We start from the raw sequence: 14704 nt of genomic DNA on the forward strand, positions 1-14704 counted from the left end.
ATGCTATTTCTGACTTAATTCAATGCTTATTGTCACCGATAACCTGCTCTGTTCTGTCAGGACTCCTGATCGTGCTCTCCCTGCCTTTACCCTTTTCATGCAGAATGATGGGGAGGCTCAAAACCCTTGTGTCCAATTTTAAATTACTGTAGTTGAGAGAGAAGTAATATAAGTAATTCTGACAGAACTAATAATATATCCTACACTACAACTTTACACAGTTTTTTCTTCCACACTCAATCTTCTACCTTTTTGTCAGTTTTTAACATTTATGTTTAAACCATGGCCCACTCACAGTCGCTTGTTCATCAGTCTTAATGCCATATTTTGTCGGCTTACCTTCCCAGGCCTGCACTCTGGGTTGGTAATCCCACCCTGTACTGTAATATACACAACATTAGAACAAACTCTGACTGACTTCTCCAACATTTTCTTTCTCTGCTACTCTTGGTCATGTGACTCAGTATGTATGCTGAATGGACAGGAGTTCAGTGATGGGCAGACGTGGACCCTGAGTTCAAACCACTGCTCCACCTGCATCTGTAAGGTCTGACTTTATAAATCTTGTTTGCAGATATAGATTTTATTCTTCTCCATATTTCCTTTCTTGTATTGAAGTGCTGATCTGTGATATTCTCACAGGCAGGAGAGGTGCATTGTGCAGTTCCTGAGTGTCCTAAGCTTGCTTGTGTGCATCAGGTGACTGATCCAGGAGCCTGCTGTCCTCGTTGTAGAGGTAAATAAACTAATGGAAGCTCTGATCACAGGTGGAATAGTTTGTCAGTGACTCACTTTTCCTTCTCAGGTTGTGTTTATGCGGGAGAGGAGCATACAGAGGGCAGCAGCTGGTTTGCAGACTCAACTCCATGTATGACATGTATGTGCGTGGATGGTGTGACCACCTGCTCTGAAGTACACTGTCTGTCTCCATGTGTTAACTTCATCAGTGTGCCTGGGGAGTGCTGCCCAATGTGTGCTGGTAAGCATATTCGCCTTACATTTTCTTAGTTTCTGTTTCTCTGCAGTCTCTCCCAGTAGTGAAACCCATACGTAGCCATACAGTAGTGAAAGCCATACATTTAATATAAAATATATGTGTTCATATTCTTTTATTGTCACAATCTGTCATTATTTTTTGAGCAGACTGTGTATTTGAGGGCAAAGTATATGGACCAGGGGACAGTTTCCATCCAGCCAATGACCCCTGTCAGATCTGCACATGTGAGGTATGAAACAAATAAAAATCATCTCTGTATTGGATCATGAAATTTTGGTTTAGGTTATTTTTTTATTATAACTTATTGGCTATACTAAATCTGTGTTTAAAACAGGGAATTCACAGTCTTACAGTTTCATTACTCAGATTGATAGTGAGATTCTAGATATGCCATTACTGTACTGACACAAATGACAAGATATTATCTCATGTGTGTTATAAAAATGGTATGAAAATATCATGTGACAACCTTAGAATAAACGTTTTTACAGTTCTCAGATCTGATCCTTGTGTTGTGGAATGCTTTTTCAATACTGTTTCCCAGTTTTCCTGTCTTTGTGTGTCTCTGTGCTTAGTTATCTTCTAGATTTCCTGTTTCACTTTGTCAGTTAGCATCTCTTTGGTGTGTTGTCTTGGGCTTGCTTCCTGTTTGCTGATTACCTTGATTATGTTTAGCTGTTTCTGATTCCCTTCCTGTCCCCACTTAGCCAGTTATCTTTATATATAAATCCTATCTTCTCTTCATTCTCTGTTGTGCTGTCTGTTATACTTCCAGTTGTGTTTCCCGTTTTTTTTCTACTAAGTGCCTTTAGTTTTTGTTACTTTGCTTTATGGAATTTGTTCAGTCTGCTTCCCACACCCTATTTGTGTCACACAATGTGCGATCCGTGCAGGGTTTAGTATTTTAAGTCAAAGTGATGAATGATGTTTTCAAAGTCAGTTAAGCTTCAGTTCTACTTACTGTAGCAAAATTGCTTGAAGCAGTAAAAACAGAAAGACAGAAATAACGTAAAAATAATGCAAGGATTTCTCTTTGGAAGATATTTGATTTCAGTGAGATTTCATCATTAAATAAATATAGATAGATGGATAAATGGAGTGATAGAAGCTGTAATAGTAAAATCTGAAGCAGTTTCTTGACATTTTGTGTGTTTCTCAGGTGATGCCGGATGGAGAACAGCACCTGAAGTGTTACCGAAAGCAGTGTCCCAGTCTGGTTGACTGTCCTAAGGGCAACATCTTGTTCTCTGGACCGGACTCTTGCTGTCCTGTCTGTGCACGTTAGTAGCAAACAAATGAATAAATAAATTATATGTGTATTATCTCTGCAGTATTGCTGAGCTCTCTAACATATGTGTCTATATTTAGAGCCTCTCAGTAACTGTACCCCTGCACTGATTGGTAATGAGGTGTTGGCAACAGATGACCCCTGTTTTACCTGCCAGTGTAAGGTAAAACAACAACACTTTGGTGTGATACCTCACAGATATGGAATAAAATATTTACAGTTAGGATATTTCAGCAACTACAGAGTTTCATTATGGGGTGATGCTGTCTTTGGGTGATCTCCCGTACAGGACCTGACATGGACTTGCTTACACAAAGTCTGCCCACTACTCACCTGTCCTCTAAATGAGCAGTTCACCCCTCCAGACTCATGCTGCCCAGTGTGTAAAGGTATAATGTGATAGAACAGCAGCAGTCTTAACATTTAGATTCTTGGTATTAATACATCTCTGTATATGTTGGCTCTCCTCTGTTCCTCGCAGATTGTGTAATTGAGGATCAGAACAGGCGTGTTGTGAACGGCACCAGCTGGAAAGACAGCAAAGATGACTGTGTCACATGCACCTGTTTTGTAAGTCAACAGAAATCTAGACACCCATCATAAAGAATATATATATATATATATATATATATATATATATATATAAAACACCCAGCACGCCCCTGCGGGCGGTTTATCCTTCAAGCTCGGGTCCTCTACCAGAGGCCTGGGAGCTTGAGGGTCCTGCGCAGTATCTTAGCTGTTCCCAGGACTGCGCTCTTCTGGACAGAGATCTCCGATGTTGTTCCCGGGATCTGCTGGAGCCACTCGCCTAGCTTGGGAGTCACCGCACCTAGTGCTCCGATTACCACGGGGACCACATATATATATATTCTTTCGGAAATGTAGCTGGGTAATTATGTCATTGGCATCGGTGAGAGCCACTGTCAATATGTGACATATTGAAATCGCGTTTGAATTTGTGCTTGTTTTTTGCTTTCACTTTGCAATCGCGCGAACTGTGTATAGAGAGCGACAGCACTGATTGGTGAGTGATGATAATTTGCGCACCAATTCCTCTGACATCGTCTTATCAATCGTTAGCTTACTACGCAAACATGACAAGTGAAATCTCCCGCAGCAAGCTTAAACATGTGAGAGGTTGATCACGCAGAGAATCGCTGAGCGTTGTGTGAGTGCGTGTGTAAAAGCAGCAGGATATATATTTTAGTTCTGCTGAGCCAAATAAGACAGGTCAGGGTGAAGAAGTGACAGCCAAAGAAAAGCTTACCACAAAATGGAAAAGTTATGACAAATCAGACTATAAGGCAAAAATAAAGTGCAGCTTTATGGTTTCATGGACAAAAGAATTTCTGTGGCTGCAATATGACGAGCTAAATAACCAGGGGTGCACATAAGTGGTCCGCAGGTGCGCATTCGCTGTCAAAATAAAAAACGCGCACAAGATAAGAAGTTGCAACGCGTGTTTGCTACATAAGATTTTCAGGAGGAGGACAGACATTTGTTTAGAACTCTTAAAGATGTCGAAGAAGCTCCTTTAAGCAATTACTGTGATGTTCCTCCACCTCCAAAGAAATGTCAGAAGGAGTCCGAACCACAAAAGAAGCATGTATTCTCGGAAAAGTAGTTGCAGGAGGTGAGCTGGCTTCAAACAAATGATGAACGCACAGAGATGTGGTGCGGAATGTGCCGTGAAAATTTAATAAATGACAAATTAAAAAGGCATGAACATTTTCTTTTGTATCGAAAAAATATCGAACCGTGACACCAAAGTATCGAACCGAACCGAACCGTGAATTTTGTGTATCATTGCACCCCTATATATATATATATATATATATATATATATATATATATATATATATATATATATATATATATATATATATATATATATATATATATATATATATATATGTGATGCCTGACAGGAGCTTCCATGTAGTACTACCTGCCTCAGTACTACATGGAAGCTCCTGTCAGGCATCATATCGGCTAAGATGAACAGGCACATGGGTCAATACATGAGCGGGACACAGAAAGGAATTGGCAAGAATACCAGAGGCGCAAAACACCAGCTACTGGTAGACAGAACAATCAGCCGAGACTGCAAGACCAGACTGACCAACCTGTGCACTGCCTGGATTGATTACAAGAAGGCCTATGACTCAATGCCCCACAGCTGGATACTGGAATGCCTAGAATTGTACAAGATCAACGGGACCGTAAGAGCCTTCATCAGGAACTCAATGGGGATGTGGCGTACAACACTAGAGGCCAACTCCAAGCCCATAGCACAAGTCACCATCAAGTGCGGGATCTACCAAGGAGATGCTCTGTCCCCACTGCTGTTCTGCATAGGCCTGAACCCCCTCAGTGAGATCATTAACAAGACTGGCTACGGATACCGACTACGGAACGGAGCAGTTGTCAGCCACCTCCTGTACATGGATGACATCAAGCTGTATGCCAAGAGTGAACGAGACATCGATTCACTGATCCACACTACCAGGCTATACAGCAATGACATTGGAATGTCGTTCGGACTGGAGAAGTGTAGTCGGATGGTATCAAAGAGAGGGAAGGTAGTCAGAACTGAGGGGATTGAACTACCAGAAGGCAACATTGCAGACATAGAGGACAGTTACAAGTACTTGGGGATCCCGCAGGCGAATGGGAACCATGAAGAGGCCGCTAGAAAAGCTGCAACCACCAAGTACCTGCAGAGGGTCAGGCAAGTCCTGAGGAGTCAGCTGAATGGTAAGAATAAGATCCGGGCCATCAACACGTACGCCCTGCCCGTGATCAGGTACCCTGCTGGGGTAATAGGCTGGCCAAAGGAGGAGATAGAAGCCACTGACATAAAGACAAGAAAGCTCCTTACCATGCATGGAGGGTTTCACCCCAAATCCAGCACCCTGAGGCTGTACGCTAAGCGGAAGGAAGGGGGCCGGGGACTGGTGAGTGTCAGCACCACAGTCCAGGATGAGACAACGAACATCCAAGAATACATTGGGAAGATGGCCCCAACTGACCGAGTGCTCAGTGAATACCTCAGGCAGCAGAAACCCAAGAAAGAGGAGGGAGACGAGGAACCATCATGGAAGGACAGGCCCCTGCACGGTATGTACCACCGGCAGATAGAGGAGGTGGCTGATATCCAGAAATCCTACCAGTGGCTGGACAAAGCTGGACTGAAAGACAGCACAGAGGCACTAATCATGGCAGCACAAGAACAAGCTCTGAGCACAAGATCCATAGAGGCTGGGGTCTATCACACCAGGCAAGACCCCAGGTGCAGGCTGTGTAAAGATGCCCCAGACACAATCCAGCACATAACAGCAGGGTGCAAGATGCTAGCAGGCAAGGCATACATGGAACGCCATAACCAAGTGGCCGGCATAGTGTACAGGAACATCTGTGCCGAGTATAACCTGGAAGTCCCGAGGTCAAAATGGGAGATGCCCCCAAGGGTGGTGGAGAATGACCGAGCTAAGATCCTGTGGGACTTCCAGATACAGACGGACAAAATGGTGGTGGCTAACCAACCGGACATAGTGGTGGTAGACAAACAGAAGAAGACGGCCGTAGTGATCGATGTAGCGGTTCCGAATGACAGCAATATCAGGAAGAAGGAACACGAGAAGCTGGAGAAATACCAAGGGCTCAGAGAAGAGCTCGAGAGGATGTGGAGGGTGAAGGTAACGGTGGTCCCCGTGGTAATCGGAGCACTAGGTGCGGTGACTCCCAAGCTAGGCGAGTGGCTCCAGCGGATCCCGGGAACAACATCAGAGATCTCTGTCCAGAAGAGCGCAGTCCTGGGAACAGCTAAGATACTGCGCAGGACCCTCAAGCTCCCAGGCCTCTGGTAGAGGACCCGAGCTTGAAAGATAAACCGCCCGCAGGGGCGTGCTGGGTGTTTTTTATATATATATATATATATATATATATATATATATATATATATATATATATATATATATATATATATATATATGTGTATATGTGTGTGTGTGTGTATGTTAAAAAAGAATGTGGTACACAAATACAAGTGGAAGGGTTTAGTTTTTGAGGAATGACTTAAAAGACACAAAAAGAAGGGTCCAGCGCTCTCCAGCTGCAAATACTGAGGGGTTGATTTTGATCGTTAAGCTAAGGAAAACACTTAAATTTCACCTAACTGAAGACATAATATTAATATGATTCTCCATTCACACATACATACATCTGATCCAACTTATCCCCTATCCAATTCATGGTCTTGGGAGTGTTGGAGCCTATCCCAGTTGACATAGGGCGAGAGGCAGGGTATTCTGGAAAGATCTCCAATCACAGGGGTTAAAATTAACACTTAACCTAAACCCATGCGTGTCTTTGGACTGTGGGAGAAAACTAGAGAATGCAGAGAGAACCCACGCAGAGAACATGCTAACTCCACACAGAAAGGCCACAGACTTAGGTGGAAGGCACACCAGCACGTTGCCACTAATGTTATATTTAAAAAAATAGCATTTCTAAAATAGACCTTTTTTTATTTACTGAGATTATTTTCTTAAGAAGTCTGTTTGTGGTTGCATCCTCAGTTGGGCTACATTGAGTGCAGCATTGAAGAGTGTTTACCTGCCATTTGTCTGGAAGGACAAAAGCAAGTGAAACTTCCTGGGAGATGCTGCTATGAATGTCAAGGTATCACAAAATAAAAACAGCTGCTGGCTTTTCACCTCTGGGTATTCGACACTGGAATGATGTGACAGATGGATGGGGTGTATTCTTTACAAAGATTAAACTTTGTTGTGCATATGTGTTGTAGACTCGGAGGTGTCGTGTTTGTACCAGGGGACAGTGTTTCACTCCAATGAACACTGGGAGGTGGATGAATGCACCAGCTGCACGTGTTTGTCTGGAGACGTACACTGTCGCAGTGAACGCTGCCCTCCCCTCACCTGTGCAAATGTGAGTGTTATTGAAAAACACACACACAAAAATTTTTTAATGGCGTTTCATGATTATCTGAAATGTTCCCATGATGCTCACCCATCAATTTGCAGAGAATCAGTTATTATCTGACGTTTCTCATCTGTGTTCACACGCTGGCTATTTTCACAGAGCACATTTTGTCACTGCAGACTTTTTGTTTTTTAAATCATTTTAGGTTCATCATATTCTCACACAGCCAGTGTTAACACAGTCTGTTTGTGTGTTTTACTGCCAGGATGAGATGCCTGCAGTTATCCCAGGTTTGTGTTGTCCTCATTGCCTTCCTCGTCCAGCTACTTGCAGTGCCTTTGGCGATCCTCATTACCGGACCTTCGATGGCCGCATGCTGCACTTCCAGGGAACGTGCACATATGTCCTGACACAGGATTGTGAGAGTGGAGATTTCAGGTGAAATTCATCCCAAACAATATCTATAATAATTAATTGTATAAAAAGTAGTGCTGTCAATAGATTAAAAGAAATTAACAAATTAATCTCACAATTATCTGTAATTAATCGCGATTAATCGCAATTACTTGATCCTGATAACTTGATTTTTTTCAACTTTATATTTAAGCTTCTAACTGACATTTATGCAATATAATAAAGTAAATGTAGAATAAACAAGAAATTCAAATTCAAATAGAATTTGAATAGTTTTCTTCAATCTTCTCCCGGATGCATTAATTGCGTTAAAAGTTTTAATCGCAATGGGGATTAATTCGCGTTAACTCGTTAATTTTCGGTGGCGCTAATATATATATATATATATATATATATATATATATATATATATATATATATATACACAGACATAGACAGAATCGTTTCGAGTATTTTGAGTCATTGTGTGCTCCAGATGTGTTCATCGAGTTAAAATTTATAAACGCGTTAAGCATGATGGTGGATTATTTTGCGTTAATGCGTTAATTTTGACAGCACTAATGAAAAAGAGATTCTTTTTCTGTTCAAACAAACCAGAACAGTACTGGTTCTGTGTTGAGGTTGATGATATGGAGTACCTCCCCAAGAGGTGCAGTTGCCATCATTGCCTCACAGAAAAAATAGTCTTGGACATCCTAGCTGGCTGGAACTGGAGGTGTTTCAGAAAATAGATGCATTGTTATTGTATTTAAAGCACAAAATTTTGCTAAAAGGTAACAAGTAACAAAACAAGAAAGCACATTTTTGTTTTTACAGTGTTCATGCTACAAATGATGATCGTGGACGTAAAGGAGTGTCCTGGACTAAAGAGGTTACTGTGTTTTTGGGTGATGTCACAGTGCAGCTACTGCAGGACTGGATTGTGAAGGTTTGTATGTAAATAGACCATAAAGGGTTTTACCCAGTGAATTTTATGCTTAGTGCATTCACTCATCCATCTCCTCTTTTATCCAGGTGAATGATGAGGCTGTAACTTTGCCATTTCTCAGGGAACCATACATCTATATCGAACGGCAAACCAACACAATTTTACTCAACACTAACATTGGTCTGAAGGTGCAGTACTCTTTGTTTTTCTGTCTCTTTACCTTCTCACAAATTTGGTCACTCCCAGTTTTGTAACAAACTGGTACATCCACTCGCCCACCTTAGGTGCTGTGGAGTCCTCGTTCACATGTAGAAGTAAGTGTGCCAGGCTCCTATAAGGGCCACACCTGTGGTCTTTGTGGAAACTTCAACAACTACTACCAGGATGACCTCCGGATGCCAAATGGACGAATCACCCTATCTGAGTCTGAATTTGGAAACAGCTGGAGGGTAAAATCAATACACAGCAGTAATACAGAGACTCTATAAAATACATAGCTTATCACTAATTTTGACTGCATGCAAATGAAATAACTTTTTGTCATTTAAGGTCACAAATGGTACCCATTTCCGCTCCTCCTGTCGTCCTGGCGAGAATGTTGACCCTTGTAAGGATGCAGGCTACCAGGCCAAAAAGGGGGCCAACACTCGCTGTAAAATCCTGAAGTCTGCCATCTTTAAGCCCTGTCATCCCGTGGTGCCTCCTGAACAGTGGTACGGAGCTTGTGTTTACGACCTCTGTGCTTGCGGTGCCAATACTGATGACTGTCTTTGTGACACGTTGGAGGCCTACGCGAGCCAGTGCAGAGCAGCAGGAGTCATCGTGCAGTGGAGGAGCGCGTCTCTGTGTGGTGAGTAAATCACCAGAAAGTGGCAAATATACTCTAGGATGTATATTATCATTTCACATCGAGCGTGCATGCCGGCAACCAGCTGTCAGCTTCATAACCAACTTTAAACTGTCACGGGCCCAGCTTTTTAAATTTTGGGTCTTGTCTAGTTTTCAGTTGGTTTCAGTTTATGTTTTATATCCTGAGTTTCTGTGTATTCCTGTCTTCTTAATGTTCCCATGTGTGTCCTAACCTCATCCCTGTGTTTTGTCCTTGGTGTTTCCTTCTTTGTGTTTGTTTCCTTTTCTGTCTTTGTTTCAGGTCTGTGTTTCTGTTCTCATGTTCTGCTACTTCCTGTTTTATTTTGATAGTCTCTCATCTTGTTTGCTCTAATCTCCTCTTGGCTATTTTGACTAAAATGTGTTCTTTGTCACGTCCTCCCTTTTGCTGTGCGCTCTCTTGTCCGTGTGTTCTCCTAGAGTCCTATTTTTCGGTTTGGTTTGTGTAATTTCTGTAATTTGCCAGCAAGCAAAGCTGAGTTTTTGAGTTTATTTCTCTTCCTGTGTCCTGCCTCTGGGTCCACAGTCTGCTTGCCACACGGCGTTCCATGACATAAACTGCTTAATGTTATAAGGAAGTAATGCAATATGATTCATTCTGAATTAAAAATAAACAGCCATTGGCCTCACTGCTGTCAGCCACCTGGAAATTTCTGCTGAGGATCAGTAAAGGTCAAAATAAGACATATGCTTGACGCTATAGTGCTCACAGTGTTTTCTTTGCTCCTGTCTTCCACAGCTGTGGGCTGCCCAGTGGAGAGGGGCTTTGTGTTTGATGAGTGCGGCCCCCCTTGTCCTGTAACCTGCTTTAATGTCGATGTACCTCTGGGAGTGATAGAAAGCCACTGTTTCAAGCCCTGTGTTCCAGGATGTCAGTGTCCTGCTGGTCTGGTCCTACACAACAACTACTGCATACCACAAGAGAAGTGTCCAAAGATCATTCATGGCAGCTCCTCAAATGCCACAGTTACTGAATAAGTGGACACTCACTTATAATTTCACACGCATGCACTGTCACTGCATCAGCCCCATGTTACTGTATACAATGGAAAGATTTCCAGATGAACCTCCATGACCTGTGGACTCCACATACTGTGTTTGTTGGTTTTTATAAATATTGTAACACTGAATATTTATACTACTTAAAGATTTGTCATTTAATTCCATACCTAGTTTGTTTCACACATTTACTTTAACAGTATTAGCAATTATTTAAAGTTGTTTATCATGCAGGTTACATTTTTAGCACTGTGCAATGTCTGACTGTTCATACAGGAAGCCATATAATCTCAGGTAATCTTTTCCTTCTCCATTTTATAAATAAAAGTTTCACTAATATTTCTGTTGTTTCTTTTTCTGTGTTCAGAGACAAACTTCATGTTGATATTTAATCACCCATTTGGCAACACTGTCCTTTCTGCACACATTGTATTTATTTGAGTAGAGTGTATTTTAGTGAGTACACATCAGGTCAGCTACACATATGAAAATGTGTGAAATAGCTTTACAATTCAACAAATATGGTAAGCAGTTTTCAATAATAAATCAGCTTATTTCAGGGTGATTCTCAATGATCAACTGCTTATAGACCTAACCACCTCATTATTATTACCTTTATTTGACCAAGAAATCCCACTGAGGTCTCTCTTTTTTTTTTAGGGAGAGCTGGCCAGACATGTTTACATTCACTTCTTTCTCTAAATTGTCCATGGTCCAGGGTGCTTTGTAAGAAAACACTGGTGTCCCTAGATATGTCATAACTTTAAGCAAATCAAAAAAAGAAACCGGCTCATATCCCTTTGTTTTCCTCTTAACAGTGATGTTTTTCTACAATAAGACAAAGAAACACAGCCACTTTACAACACTATAGTCTGTATATAAAAGTTGTATGTAGCCACCATGATATCATCTATTATTTTCTGGACTCTGGACAATTTGAAGTTTCAACAGGTGAAATGGTTAAGTGCTAAGCTATCAGATAACTAGTAAGCTTGTTAAACAAGATATATAAGGTATATGGGTTCATCACATGGAAGCAGATTCCTTTTAATTATTGATAATCATGCAAATAGTATAGCAGTATCATACAGATAAAATACTAGAATTCTACACAACAAAACTGGAGCATAAACTTCTGCAAACAGAGGTGAGACCCAGGCAACGCATACCTGTCAATCACAGCACCCACACCCCTACATTTAAGGCTTAATAAAACCCAAAATGGTTAGTTGTTTTTTTTTTTAAGTTGATCCACCATACAGCTTTTGAAGAGAACAGAAGCCTAAATCACATACTAGGACTTTGTATGCCTTAAAAATAAAGTAAATAAATCATTTGACACCACAGACTTTAAAATAAAGACAACACAACACTAAAAGGCATGGAGCCACTGACTTTCACTACGTGTTAAATGTTACAGAGCACTACACTCAGGTGTAAAGCATCACGTGGTCATGTATCACCTTTCACTCTCTGACAGATACACTGTCACTTTTTGTTGCTGGTAAGCTGATCCAGCTGTTTCCCAGAGGACTGCCGTAACCATAGTAATATGCTGCATAATTTATCAACCTGAAAACATGGAGCAGGTAGGATACTTTGCTGTGGCTGTGTGAGAAATGCATTTGTTTTCCTTTTGTATGTACAAGGTTGAATTGAATGAACTGAAAATAAATGTAATTACAACCATGTGCTTTGCTTCAGGATTACATTGCTGGTCTTTACCAGTCTCTAGGTATGTCTGTTGGCGCAGAGTTTACCCCTGAGGATGTGAGTCTCCTTTACAGCAAAGTGTTTCATTTTTCTTCCAACATCACTGAAGCACATACAGCTATGAGGAAGGTACCAGCTCACACATAATTAGACACAAACACAAACAAACAAATAGTAACAGAATACTACAATGGGGATGTTTGTGCTTCAGATTGCAGGAGGAGACAGTAGCTGGACCTGTATTGGTGAAAATGTTTTGGATGTTCTCTTAGAAATGGAAAGGGAAAGGGAAAAGAAGGAAATGGTACAATTTTTCTTCTTTAATATGATAATATCGTAGCTTAACTCCATAATCAAAATATTATTACTACTGCTCTTATAAATACTCTTATCTTCAGCTATACTGGGACCTCCTGCTACTAAATACTGGAAATCCCAATGCTTTTCATCACACGATGGATTCCCTGCTCCAGAATACAGACTTTAATACTTTCGAAAAGGCATACACCTCAGATTTAGGATCCCTACAGCAGGTTGGTACAGGTATGTACTTGCAGAACTGTACACTTTCTCCTGCATTAATGCAGTTCATTATTTGCCCTCTTTTGCTTTCCGCAGATCGGAAGATGGGGAGGGGGGAAAGAGTTCTCTGGGAAAAAGACATGTGTGAAAAGGCTCAAAAAAGCAGCCAGGCAGTACTGGGCTAGGTGAGCATCTTTTATTGAGGGTGAGAAGTTACTCAGTTTATAGCAAAATGTGTTATTTTAATATTAAATTTGTACATGTATTGATTTTTATTGTGTGTATGTATGAACCACATAGTACACCGTTGTTAGACTTACAGCCACATCACCCAGATTACTGTGTTGCATGTGTGAAAAGCCAAAGATTAAAGAACCTAAAAGGAGCAAAATTCGTAACTGCTTTTTCTTTAATACCCTAGTCCTTGTGGCAAATCTGTGCATTATTCAATAATATTAAATTGTGGTTTGCATGTAGCACATCAAATCGCTAAAGCAAGTAGAAAACAACTCGGTGACTGCAGCTTAACTGGGTGTACTGATGTGAGCAACAATTGTATTGCCAGTTAACACAGCTTTTTACTAAGGAGGATGTTTTATCTTTCAGAGGTTATTCAATATTACTTAACCTGAGTATTAAGGAGCAACTGAGCATTTCAGAGATATACAGTTTTCTAATATTACAAACCACCCCTTTATAGTGAAGTGCTTACTTGCAATAGCTATGTTGTTAATGTGTCTGCTTCTACTAAGATTGGCATCACAGGGTGTGTGGAGCATACTGCCCTCTACATGGCAGAACCAAAGTCAAAGGATTACAGGCCAGGCGTGGGGCCATGTCTCCTTGTCAGACGTCCTCCTCTTGGTGGATGTCAAGTATGATGTGGTCACTCAATTGCTGTATACAGAAATGCTTCAGGAGCACCATAGTAAGGAAATGTTCCTCTACACTGTCACCTAAGTACACCTTAATCACAATGAAGGAGTCTGCTTTGGATGCTTCATGTTTCTGTCATTACTTCTTTGTTGATCCACAGCTAAGAGCGTCTGGGAGATGATGCCGACATGGCAACAGCATCAGGAAGTAGAACAGTTGGAGGATCGTGCAGATGAAGCTTTGGCATCTGTTGATATGCTCAGCTTAGCTGAGCTGCCAGGAGCTTTCAGGATGTACAAGTAACACACATAGATCATGTTTTTGCTACTTTGCTTGAGTGTTTGAACTTGGCTACACTGCCACTGGTCGGGGATATAAGGAGTCAGTGTGTTATCCAAAAACTAAAAAAGGATGTGCATAAACAACTTTGTTAAATAGCACACGTAACGGCAAAGAAAATGGTTTATCAAAACAGATGGGTTAATTTGTAGATCCATCAATTTTCCTGACTGCTTATTTAACTAAAGGGTTGAAAAGGGATAGATCCCATCTCAGGTGGCATAGGCCAACAGGCAGGATACACTTTGGACAAGTTCAGCACAGGGAGAACAAAAAGCAACAGACGATTCACACTCACATTCATACGTACTGGCACTTTAGGGTCTACTATTAAGATGGCATTCATATATTTGTATTATGTCTGTATTATGGATGGAAAGCATTTAGTTTGATTCATGTTAAGCCAAAGCACCATGGTAAAGCTTATTTCCCTTCAGGGCCTGTATGAGTGCATCTTTTAGAAGTTGTCCTGAGCAGTCCTGGTCTGCCGTTTCTCTTCTGAATGAGTTGCACAAATTTTGTCAACAAGAACATGATGCACTTACAGTCCTGCATGAGAGGTAAATTATTTCAAGTAGTTTCATACATTTGACTTAAGAGAGTTTTTTGGGGGGAAATACCACCATGAAACCCTGAGAGGGAAAGGGTTGATTCATCAATCTTTTATCTTCCAGGCTCCATGGGGAGAGCCTGAAACTGTTGTGTCTGTACGTCAGGTTGGCAACTATTAGAGCTCAGAGAGAGAAACTTTCCTATACAGCTCTTCTGGCTGCTCACCAGTCCTGGGAGACAT

The 14704-nt window shown here is 41.2% G+C and overlaps 1 protein-coding gene across 4 annotated transcripts in view; it reads left to right on the forward strand.

Moving 5' to 3' along the window:
* The window catches only part of kcp (kielin cysteine rich BMP regulator), a 30103-nt gene extending 19334 nt beyond the window's left edge, over positions 1-10769 (forward strand). For all 4 annotated transcript variants that reach the window (XM_085282029.1, XM_085282032.1, XM_085282031.1 and 1 more), the window contains 16 exons: positions 465-547; positions 643-736; positions 806-979; positions 1144-1226; positions 2157-2277; positions 2366-2448; positions 2575-2674; positions 2767-2855; positions 6869-6971; positions 7096-7238; positions 7498-7670; positions 8463-8574; positions 8661-8762; positions 8859-9023; positions 9124-9424; positions 10202-10769. In XM_085282029.1, coding sequence (XP_085138155.1) covers positions 465-547; positions 643-736; positions 806-979; positions 1144-1226; positions 2157-2277; positions 2366-2448; positions 2575-2674; positions 2767-2855; positions 6869-6971; positions 7096-7238; positions 7498-7670; positions 8463-8574; positions 8661-8762; positions 8859-9023; positions 9124-9424; positions 10202-10440 — 2165 coding nt within the window. In that variant the 3' untranslated portion in view covers positions 10441-10769. The remainder of the gene's footprint in view (positions 1-464; positions 548-642; positions 737-805; positions 980-1143; positions 1227-2156; positions 2278-2365; positions 2449-2574; positions 2675-2766; positions 2856-6868; positions 6972-7095; positions 7239-7497; positions 7671-8462; positions 8575-8660; positions 8763-8858; positions 9024-9123; positions 9425-10201) is intronic.
* The last annotated feature ends 3935 nt before the right edge of the window (positions 10770-14704 follow it).

This window comes from Mchenga conophoros, linkage group LG7 (assembly GCF_057382185.1).
Source record: "Mchenga conophoros isolate Kocher_MC1m ecotype Shallow Benthic linkage group LG7, M_conophoros_male_GT1.1, whole genome shotgun sequence".
Taxonomy (NCBI): Eukaryota; Metazoa; Chordata; class Actinopteri; order Cichliformes; family Cichlidae; genus Mchenga; species Mchenga conophoros.